Below are 12,059 nucleotides of genomic sequence, written 5' to 3' on the forward strand. Positions count from 1 at the left end.
TAAAGACTTTATAACTACAGTCTCTTTCAGATGAACAAGTTACTTATCTTTGGTAACGATGTATCTGTAAGAGACCTATGTAGATTCCTTACCGACTCACCCACCCTCCCCGTTCTGCAAACTGACTTCTAGGGATAGGGACTCCCTTCCAGGGCCCTAGTTTTGTGCACCATTGGTCAGTGTCTTGCATGGCTCTGCGCTTCTGGCGCGGGAAGTTGTGTCAGAACTGACATCCGCGTGCAGGGGCCACGAAGCCGACAACGGACTCAGAGTCGAATGACGCCACTTACCGACGTGCAGGGTACTGCTACGAAAAATTTCTCTGGATCCAGTCTAACACCTAGGGGTAATTCTAAGGTAAGGAAGGTAAGAAACGTTCTTTTTGTAATGCCCGTTGCATTTAGTTCACATAGATTTTAGGAATTCTCCCTTGTAACTGTGTAATCTACCACCTTCCTAAACGTGTCCACACCTGTAAGCTGCGAAGAAGAAAACAATCTGGAACCTCTTTTAGGTGTAAGTCTACATGCACTGTTTAGCTATTCTTGTCTTATTGTGTTAAATTATCAACATTGTGTGGACTGATCTACATGTTTCTAATGAATTACCTAACTCTTTAGGAATTGTCCTACATTGAGTTTTTATTGGTGCTAGACAATTATTGAAAACATTGTTTATGACCAACGGGCAAAATAGCATTTTTATGCATAATTTTTTCATGTACATTTATAGCAGTATTTGTACTGTATGCAATACCGTCTGATCTTTTTTGTTTTTTTAACTCCTGTAAAACTGTAATAAAATAAAGTTGCTTCAATCACGTAAACATTTGTTTACTCTTCCTGCAGCTGTTGCATGGGGAACAGTACCTGGAGGTATTCAAACCTCTGCCAACTTCAGGTTAGTAGCTCAATATTCCTTTCATTCGGCAGCTCTCAGCACTTTGTATTGGTCTCAGTGCCACATTTCGTGTCAGTCCTAAATAAACAAACCCGAAAATCGGTATTTAATGTATGGTAATGTAACAAAATTCTTTGTGTAGCTTTTGCCTGCAATTTTCTCTCCTTTCCATTCTATATGTGAGATTGCACAGCAGCATTCAAAAGCTTTTATAAATGATCGCCTTTTAGCCCTAGAGAGTCAATTTATCGATTTTAGCAGGTAGAACTCTCCACTCAGCAGTATATAATATTTTAGAGGTGTTCTGACCCAGTTTTGAGAGTGGAAGAGAAAAGCACTTATGATACTTGGCACCCAGCTTGTACAAATCCTCGCTCCTGCTGGTACATTAGGACCCCTATCTAATGGCAGGTTTAAGCAATACACTTAATTCATGTGATGTCCTTTTCTCACAATCATTTCAGGTTTGTTTAGTTTCCCATTGCAGCAGCATTTAGAAGCAATTTACTGTGCAGTGCTTGTTATATAAAAGACTAACATAATGTAGCACATTTTGCTGATGACTAGAATGTATTATTAGCAAAAAGCGGCGCTGCAGTGAGTGATTACTTGCCTGGTGCTACGAAGTGCATTCACAGTGTCCTTTTTATATGGATTAAATGACATCTATTTCTATGGCAATAGGAAGAACTCGTTCTGAAGAATTCTCAAAACTAAAATTTCAGTTAACATTACGTGGGCTGTGATTACAAACCTGTATATCAAAATCTTTTATGAACAAAATTCAAGTAAGCCACCCTAATTCTAGCTTGCATACTTAATCTTACAGTTGCACTAACTTTACTGTAAACTTATTAAAATGTTATCACTTCGTGCTCTTGTCTGCAAAACAGCATATTTGAATCTATGCTCCACATTTCATTCATATCATTTGTAAAATGCACTACTTACCCGTGAGAGTCTCAAGGCGCTGGGGGTGGGGAATGCTGCTATTACTCGAAATTCCAGGTCATGAGGAGTCTTCTGAAGGTCAGCAGGTCTTAGGTCTGTCGTAGGTGGGTGGGGAAGGGTGTTCCATGTTCTGGCGGCGAGGTGGGAGAACGATCTGCCACCGGAGGTTACTCTTCGGATGCGGGGGATTGTGGCGAGGTCGGCGGAATGGAGCTGGCAGGTGGGGGTGTAGAAGCTGAGTCGTCTGTTGAGGTACGCTGGTACGGTGTTGTAGAGTGCCTTGTGTGCGTGGGTGAGAAGTTTATCCTCTTGTTGACGGTGAGCCAGAGCAGGTCTCTCAGTTGGGGTGTGATGTGGCGAGAGATGTTGAGGATCAGGTGTGCAGAGGTGTTCTGGATGCGTTGCAGCCATCTCAGGAGTTTGGCCGAGGCTCCAGCATAGAGGGCATTTCCGTAGTCCAGCCTGCTGCTGACGAGGACCTAGGTTACCGTTCTTTTTGTTTCCGTGGGGATCCACTTGTAGATCCTGCGGAGGGTGTTGAAGCTTGAGGAAGAGATGGCGTTGACCTGCTTAGTCATGGAGAGGGTGGAGTCGAGGATGACCCCTAGGTTGCGTGCATGGTCGGTGGGTGTTGGAGTTGCTCCTAGTGCGGTCGGCCACCAGGAGTTGTCCCAGGCCGGAGGGGTGGATCCGAGGAAGAGGATCTCCGTCTTGTCCGAGTTCAGCTTCAGTCGGCTGTTCCTTATCCATTTGGCGATGTCCTTCATTCCTTCATGGAGGTTGGTTTTGGAGGTGTGGGGGTCTTTGGTGAGGGAGAGGATCGGCTGGTTGTCCTCGGCATTGGAGATGATATTGAGGTCATGCAGTCAGGGGACGTGGGCGAGTGGTGCCATGTAGATGTTAAACAGCGTTGGGCTGAGGGATGAGCCCTGGGGTATGCCGCAGATGATCTCAGTGGCTTTGGAGCGGAATGGAGGGGGAAGGCCGACGCTCTGTGTTCTGCTGGAGAGGAAGGAGGTGATCCAGTCCAGGGCCTTCTCTTGGATCCCGGCGTCTGGAGGCGTGTTCGTAGGTTGTGGTGGCAGACCGTGTTGAAATCGGCTGACCGGTCCAAGAGGATGAGGGCCACTGCTTCTCTGTTGTCTAGCAGGGTCCTGATGTCATTGGTGGCGGTGATGAGGGCAGTTTCGGTGCTGTGGTTGCTGCGGAACCATGACTGGGAAGGGTCCAGGATGCTGTTCTCGAGGTAGCAGGTCAGTTGTTTGTTGACGGTCTCCTCAGTGGCCTTCACCGGGAACGGGAGCAGGGAGATGGGCCAGAAGTTCTTGAGGTCCTTGGGGTCTGCCTTGGGTTTCTTGAGTAAGGCGTTGATCTTGGTGTGCTTCCAGCTCTCGAAGCAGATGTTGATGACTTTCTGTAGATGGGGTGCAATGGCTGTGCTGGCTTTGTTGAAGATGTGGTGTGGGCATGGGCATGTGTCTGATGGAGATCCGGAGGGGATTGTGTTCATGGTCTTGATGGTGTCGTTAATGTTGGTCCAGGGGAGCAGGCGGTTGGTGCTGATGGAGGTCATGGAGGCGGAGGTCCCAGTGGTTGTCGGCCGGTCGTGGCGTTGAAGCTGTCGTGGATATCTGTGATCTTGCGGTGGAAGAAGGTAGCCAGCGAGTCGCACAGGTCTTGCGAAGGTGGGATGTCATTGGTGTTGGAGAGTTCCTTCACGATGTTGAAGAGCTCTTTGCTGTTGTGTGCGTTGTTGTCTAGGCGGTCTTTGAAGGAGGCCCTTTTGGCGGATCTGATGAGGTGATGCTGTCTGCGGGTGGTGTTCTTGTGGGCTGTGTAGCTGTCCGGTGTTCGCTAACGGTGCCAGTTCTTCTCCAGTTTTTCGGCAGGTTTGCTTGGAGGGCTGGAGGTCTTCAGTGAACCAGCTGGCTTTCCTGCTGGTGTGACTGTTGGAGGGTTTCTTGAACAGGGCAAGGGTGTTGGCGCAGTCGACAATCTACTGTCTGAGTTTGCAGGCGGCGGTGTTAGGGTCGGCGGGTGGGTTCTGGTTGATGGTGGTTGTTAGCTTGTCTTCGGTAACTTTGATCCAGCAGCGGCGGGGCATCTGTTTGGTGCGGTGGTGCGTGGTGGGCTCCTTGAAGGTGAAGTGGATGAAGCGGTGGTTAGGTCAGTGGAGTTCAGTGTTGTGGTTGAAGGAGACGGGGGAGCTTGCGGAGAAGATGGGGTCCAGCGTGTGGCCGGCGGAGTGGGTGGGTGTTGTGAGGAGTTGTCTGAGCCCAAGGTTGGCTAGGTTGTCCATCAGGGTTGTGGAGTTGTTGTTGTTGTTGTAGTTCTCGAGGTGGAAGTTCAGGTCCCCGAGGAAGATGTAGTCTGTGGATTCGAGGGATTGTGCCCTTCCGGGACGGCTATGGCGATGTCAGGTGCCGAGGCGGGGTGAAGCCAGGTCTCTGTCAGGAAGGCAACGTCTGGGGATGTTGAGTCGAGTAGGTCCCAGAGTTCAACGGCGTGTTTGCCGGGTGGAGCGGGTGTTGGGGGGGATGCATCTGAGGTGGGCGGGGTCTTTCCTGGTCGGCGGCTTGGCGGGGCGGATGCTGGTGAAGCTGCAGTTCCGGTAGGTGAAAGGTCCGTGGGTGCGCTTCGGGGCGGCCAGGAAGCTGGAGTGTGATCGTCCGGTGTTGAGTGCGTTTAGGGTGCTGGCATCGTAATGGTGTTGGGCGTCGTGGGGGCCAGGGGTTCTGGGGCTGGGCGTGGACGGGCGCAGACGGGCTTGCCTTCGGGAACGCCAGCGGCGCGCCCACTGCGCACGTCTGCTGCGCAGCCTCTATATGAGGGGATGTGGGAGGGAGGAGTATCTGGGAGGCGGGAGAGGGGCGCCGAATCGGAGAGCAGGGGGCGGGATCACAGGGGTGGGAAAAACTACGGGGGAGCTGGCGGGGGGTTACAGAAGGCAAATAGTGGGCACAGAAGGAAAAACGAAACAGTCAAAATACAACAGCGCTAATGCAATTAAAAAACAGCGGAGTAAACAGACGGAGATAACAGTGCTAATACAATACAAATAGCAGAGCAGAACGCAAGTACTGATGGCAGTGAAGACTGTGCGGGGCACGAACCAATGCGAGTGGCTGCAGCGGGCTCAGGGCAGCGTCACACAGGTGGTGCTGATGCGGTGGCGAGGGGAGCGACCTGCCTGGTAACAGGATCAAGGGTTGCTCTCTTCCCCGCTGCGCGGCCTCCATATGAGGGGATGTGGGAGGGAGGAGCTACTGGGAGGCGGGAGCGCATTTGGATGCAGAGCAGGGCTGGCTGTAGAGCTGGTGGCTGTAGACTTTGATGGCGCCCTCCAATCACCTCCTTCACGGTTTCACTCACTTCCACCTTCTAATGGTGCCCCCACATTGCTCCTATGACTGTCTCTCACATCCCGTCTCTACTCCATTGGCATCAGGGATGCAGCACTTCCCCCTCCTGAAATCCTTTCTAGTCCGAGAGAGAACAATTTATTGTTGTGGATGGCTTTACATCGAATCCCTTTTCATTACCATGTGGGGGCCTCAGAGCTCATCCCTGAGCCTCTCCCTTTTTAATCTGTACGTCACTCACTTAGCTAGGCTCGTTTAACCCCTTCGATGCTCATGAGGAGCTCAGCTCGTCATGAGGTACACCTCTTGTGTACTCATGACGAGCTGAGCTCGTCATGTAAAAGGGGATTCAGTAAATATCAGCACAGGAGGGGGATCAGCTTAGCACCCAAGGTGTTAAACCTTTGACTTTTTGGTATTGTCCTACGCAGACGGTGCACACATTTTTGTCTCAGTGTCAGGGAATCTGGAGTACTCTGTAGTCTATTTCACAGCTGTACGTTGCATTTAGGCAATTGAATTCCTTATAACTGCCTAAAATTGAACTCCGGAAAAACTGACGTTCTTTTGTTGGGCAACAACGCCTCCTTTTGGTCCCCAAGTTATTGGGTGCAGGATTTGGTTACCTTCCAATGCCTGTCTCAAAAATGAGAAATCCAGGGATTTTTTTGGATAATAAATGGGCATTTGAGAAGCAAATCAATGCTGTGTCCTCTTCATCTTTTTTTATCTGGAAATTTTGAGGATATTGTTCTTTTTATTCCACAGCATTTACAGAAAATGGTGGTTACCGCTCGTGTGCTTTCCAAACTGGATTATTGTAACGCCCTATACACCAACATGCAGCAAAAACTTTTAAACTAATTGAAAGTGCTGAAAAATGCCACAGCCCGCCTGCTGCTTGTGATTTTGAAGCATCAGTCTGCTTTTGTCCAGTTAAATTGGCTACCAGTCAAACAGTGCATAGACCTCAAGGTTTTGTGCATTGCCTTTAAAGCTCTGCGTGGTTTACATCCTGATTATTTGAAACAGAATCTTATGGTATACTCCTTCCAGGACTCGGTGTTCTTCTTCAGCCTACTGTATGGTCAATCCTAAATTTAGAATATCACATTGGAGCGGGAGACGTTTTGTAGTTTGTACGTCAAGATAATGGAACTCTTCTGCTTCTGTTTTAGAAATACACAAACCTGCTTCCTTTTAGGAAGACTTTAAAAATGTGGCTTTTTAATCAATGAAGTTGCGTTGTTTTGGTCTTTTTAGGTTCTACTGTTTTAAATTTCGATCCATTGATTACTTCTGTTTCTGCAGGGCCAAGACGCCCCATGGCAAAAGCATGTTTTACAAAATAAATATTAATTTCATTGTACAGTCAGAACTCTTTACATCATAAACATAATGCACAGTGACAATGAGTCATACAAGTGTGTTACTCAATGTATGCAAAAGGTAACTTAAGACGATGACGACTGCAAGGTGTAGGAGTGACATGTCAACCATACTGGTAGGCATTATATATTCAGAGTGCTTGTACTGCATAAATGGAGGGGCAGTTTAAGGGCCTGATTTGTAGTTCGGCGAATGGCTTACTCTGTCAAAAACATGGCAGATGTCCTGTCCGATTTATTTCAAGTGTATTATAACCTATGGCACGTGTAAAAGGGCAGACCGGATATACCTTACCTTTATGGCACAGTAACCGTCTGCCAAACTCTAAATTGGGCCCTAGTGTTTACAGTGTGCAGTAACCAAAGTTTCTGAGCTTTGTTGTATGAGATGAAGAGGGCACAACAGGCTTATATCTAGTAAGATGTTGGGATGTTGCTCTCTCTCTCGCTCTCCGATGCTGGTGTACCTTATTATGCCTTGCTCCAGTTCAAACTCCCTTGTATTATAGTGCACAGGTGTTTGTGTGATGTCCTGCTTAGCTGTTATACTAGAAGAATATCATTCGAGCCCAACATTCTATGTTTTTACTAGATTTAACACTTACCACTTTGTATGTGTGCTGTATAGTGGAGCACACATGCAAAGTTGCAACGGTTTAGAGTAAATAAATCTCTTTTCCAACATTACATATGGCTTGAAGGCGAGATTTTTTTAGTGCTAGCCCTTTTCCACTAAAGTTATCAGATAGGGATTGGTGTCACAATCCATAGGTGGGGAACGTCCATGTGCCACCCATGGTATGCCTCCTTGGCGTAAAGAAGTACTTAGTCCTATGTTGTGTTACTTTAAAGTAAGGCTACTGTCCAATGCAGAGGTCTTCAAACTTTTGTAGGTTTAGCCCCCCCAGCTGTATTTTTTTAGATGTTGGGCACCCCCACCACCTGACAGAAATTTCTCGAATTGACCGCCACACGCATATTCCGGGCCTATCCAGCATATAATGTTCAATACAATAAGAGTGTTTAGTAAACTGCAGGTTTGTGAGTGGGTGTGGTGAAATGACAGAGGCTTATTACACAGCTCAAAACACCACTTTCCAAGATAAAATATGCACAAATTGTTTTTACTAGGATGCTTTGTTTTACCCATGACATAGATTGATAATAACACCACCAACATAAATGTGACAGGTGTGCCTGTTTTTCAGAGATGGTCAATCTGTGGATGGATTTTTGCTAATGCCATCCTCAGGTTGTGCACCACATCCGGTTTTGAACAGTACTTAGTTTTTAATGCTGCAAGTGCTGATAACCCAATCTCACATAAATAGGAATAGCTGAAAGGCAACCGAGTTTTGATAGCAATTTCTCCCAAAGCTGAATATTCTGCAGATATTTTCAGCCAAGACAGGGACTGTAAGGGAGGCAGTGTTGACGGATTTTTCGAGCACTCCCTAGCTCAGAGCTACACGAGAAACAAATCTTCTCTAGAAATCATTAACAAACGTTTTAGGCAGCATAATAATGGGATTACTGCCCACCAACCAGTTATGGTTCCGAAGACATTTGAAAGTCCACAGAGAGGGCGCTGAACGAACACCAAATTGAGAATTCCTTAGTGGTACGATAAGTTGCTTGCCTGAAGCAGTGGGGGTTTAGAACACGTCTGGCTTATGTTTAGAAAATAGAACTAATAATAAATGAATGATGTTGTCTATTTTACTTCAGAGTAAAGTTGTCTGACAGACTTTGTGATGGCATGGACATGTTTGGGATTTTTGGTGCCCTGGGCCAAAACTCTTTTTGGGGCCCCTGTTCAGTACAGCTTTGAGTTTAAATGGTTTACTTTCAGCTCTGCCATACCCTATTTAGCCAGGCTACTAGCGGTGCACAGGCGCTGTAGTCTTAATTCTAAAAGCATTTACATCTAATATTCAGAGATAGTATGTGTTTTCACTGTTGAAACAAAGCGGCAGCCCACTAATTTTACAGTGAATAATATCTGTGATATCCTCCAATTTCTCATATGTGAGGACCCGCTTGGATGTAACTTTTTTATGGTTAACTTTTTTATGGCTGCCGCATGAAACAAACACATTTCTCTGCAAATAGTAGACTCCCTCACATCAATCATATTAAAAAGAATATTAAAAAAACGGTATTTGCAAGAATCTGATAGGAATTTTCCCAGGCCATCAGTGCAAAAACAGAACTGTCTCTATCAAGGGGCCCCTGGAAGGCTGGAGTCTCCTTTTGTAATTTAGGATGAAAATCATGTTGGGGCACGACATGCCCATACTTGTGTACAGGGGTGAGTGAGGTGACCATATGAATTTAGGCGCTCATGTTAGTGCAGAGTGAATGAATGTATGGTTAGTGGTGGGCTTATTTAAGAGAGATTGAGCAGTGAGGGGGACAGGTGAGTGAAGTGTCACAAGTGCAGGTTGAGTAGTGTGCTCATGTGACTGCAGGGTGATATACAGGGTGAACAGTGCTAGTGCATTTTGAGTGCAGAGTGATCACTGTGAGTGGAGTGTAAGTGGGTGAATGGTGTGAGTGCATGGTGATAAGTGTGAGTGCAGGGTGAGCGGGCGAATGGTGTGAGTGCATGTTGATCAGTGTGAGCGCATAGTGATCGCTGTGAGTGCAGAGTGATCACTGTGAGTGGAGGGTAAGGTGGTGAATGGTGTAAGTGTATCGGGATCAGTGTGAGTGCAGGGTGAGGGTGAAAGTGAAGGGCGAGAATGAGGAGCGAGTTGTCTGAATGCAATGTGCCATTCCAGACACTTGAAATAACTCAGCATGTTATTGGCGGCAGCGTAGGGTTTCAAATGTGTTTAACTATAGCTATTATGGCAGTAACGAGGAATCACGGTGGAGGAAAGAAATAATGTCCTGATCCCTCAAGAAACTTCCAGTCTTATGATTAGGGTTGGCTGCTCATTATTGTGATGTCACAGATGGTATAAAAATAAGCAGTCACCTAAAGCTGTATTTTCAGTACTTGTCTGTGCATACTTTAAACAGCAAATATAAATAGAAAGAACTTGTAATTGTTTTCTAGAGCTGCCTGAATGATCCATGACTGATCATAAAATGGAACAAAGACAGAAAAGTCACATTACAAATGAATACATACTTCTTTATTTATAACCATATTTAATGTCAAGACAAGCAATTTGCAGGCTGTTTATACAACACATGGCTGGCGGGCATTTTGCACGCCTACCTGTTTTAAGGATTTTGGGGGCCCTGGGCCAAATGTATTTAAGGGGGCCCCTCTTCGGACCAGCTTTGATTTTATGATCGATCTAGTCTCAGCTCTTTCATGCCTTCTTTGGTCAAATTCTTAATGTGTGTACATCTGATATTCAGGGATAGTGATGTGTTTTCAGTATGTAACACAACAGCAGTCAACTAATATTACTGCATATAATCTCTGTGACCCCCTCCCCATTTCTCATATGTGAGGTCCTGTATTGATCGAAAATAAACTTTTTATATGGATATTGCATGAGGCATAAACACATTCTGTCTGCAAAATGTCTGTATTAGACTCTTACACATTAAAAATGAATGATAGAAAAACGCTATTTACAGCATTGTATTTAAAAAATGTTCAAGGTCATGAGAGCAAGACTCTGTAGAACATAACTGGGTCGTTCAGCCCCTCCCCCCATCCCCCCTTTGAGAGCCAGGGACCCTGGGCCAGAGCCCACCTTACCCATGCCTTAAAACGTCCCTGGAAACTTTGTATCCTTTCTGGGAAGAGCTAACTCTCCCAGGAGGGGTTAATTCATAGAGCTGAACTGTTTCAGCTGCAGTGGGAGGCAAGGGGTCTCCTCTGCTATGATATCGAAACCGAAGGAACAGGGCTGTCTGTTGGTTTGATTTTGGTTTTAGCAGAGGAGATGTCCTGCCTCCCGCTGCAGCTGAATCATCTCCGCTCTATGAATTAACCCTCTCCTGGGAGAGTTAGCAAGACAAAAGCATGGGCACGTAGTGCCCAATCGATTTCCCCTCCCTCCCCCCTCCAACCATACCGAGTTCTCCAAGAAGACTTGCGATGCAGGAAGGTGGAGTGGAGTGCGCGCTCCCCCCTGAGATGGCGTCGCGGCCCCCGAGGGGCACGCCCCACAGATTGAAGAACTCTAGTCCAATGCATTTCAGGATTTGTGCTAGAAAGTAAGCCTCAAAATAACTCTTTGCACTAGGTTTGCATCACTTTTGTGAATCAACCTAGGAGCAAAGTGTTAGTAAATGCGCCCCATAAGCATAACACAATGATTGCGGTGTCAGACTTCCAAAATTGTATTGCTATCCAAATGAACCCTTTTTTGCAGCAACTGTAGAATAACAAAAGATTGAGCAGAAAAAACAATATGATTCTAACCTATGCCTTTCAATTTTCACTTAGCAGTTTGATGCCTGTTCATAACCCAGTGCGCTATATTTGAAGAATTGTTGCTTTTGAACTCCTTGTAACTGAAGGGTCTCTGAGACAAAAGCAATTACCCACTGAGTTAGTTACATAAAACACTGATCTGTTTTCTCCATGACCTATGTTGTGCTTTACAGGAGAAACATTAAACTGCTATGCCATTATATTATGAGTCAAACCTGTAACTGGACACGTTACAGATCTTGCCCTCAAGTGCATTAATCACCAGAGTTATCATGCCATTGTAATTAGCCCCTGAACAGTGCTGCACACAAAGATCTCATCGGGCCTCAGCCTGTCCTTCAGAGGTCGCCCCCTTGGCCGGAGCACTGATCACACTGCCCTAAAGCCTGCACTGATGCAGAGCATGCAATATTGAAATTGCAGAGGATATTTGAATCAGTCCGCACAATCCATGTCTTGAGGTTGAGATTGTGAAACTGCCAGGTCGTTGGTCTTTCATAGATTGTGAACATATCCAAGTATTGATTTCTCAGCAGCAAACACAATGTTCCATGAAGTTTACCTGATTGTCAGCAATGCCACAGCGCTAGGCAGGCCCAAGGTTAGTTCCAAAGGGGTCCGCTCAATCAGCATTTTCTGCCTTTAGGTTGGAAACCATTTCCAAGGAGGCCCTGCTATTTTATCCAGTTTCAAGCCAGTGCCTCCAGAACCAGATGGTTGCACCGCAGGTGGTAATAGCACTATCCCGGCCTCCCATGCCATCAGGAGAAGCGCCGTTGACCACACAGTATATTTAGAGTTAAAGGAAATTAGTTCACCTTCCACTGCATTGGATGCACTTTTATACCTGTTTTTAATCCCAAAAACAGGGCTACATCTAAAATCATTCCAGACAGTGATATTTATTAAAGCAGGATAAGAATATCATAATTCAAATGTGTGTAATTATGCAAAAATTCAGAAAAAATATATGAAGTTGTGTATAATTAGGCAAAGTGCTTACCTAGCATTCCATGATACATTTTAGTATATAATGCAACAGCGCATGGAATT

The 12,059-nt window shown here is 46.0% G+C and overlaps 1 protein-coding gene across 1 annotated transcript in view; it reads left to right on the forward strand.

Moving 5' to 3' along the window:
• The window catches only part of HSD17B4 (hydroxysteroid 17-beta dehydrogenase 4), an 883,985-nt gene that overhangs the window by 454,897 nt on the left and 417,029 nt on the right, over positions 1 to 12,059 (forward strand). The window contains exon 14 of the mRNA XM_086961070.1: positions 849 to 900. Within this exon, the coding sequence (XP_086817196.1) occupies positions 849 to 900 (52 nt within the window). The remainder of the gene's footprint in view (positions 1 to 848; positions 901 to 12,059) is intronic.

Source organism: Lissotriton vulgaris, chromosome 3_1, assembly GCF_964263255.1.
Source record: "Lissotriton vulgaris chromosome 3_1, aLisVul1.2, whole genome shotgun sequence".
In the NCBI taxonomy this organism is placed as follows: Eukaryota; Metazoa; Chordata; class Amphibia; order Caudata; family Salamandridae; genus Lissotriton; species Lissotriton vulgaris.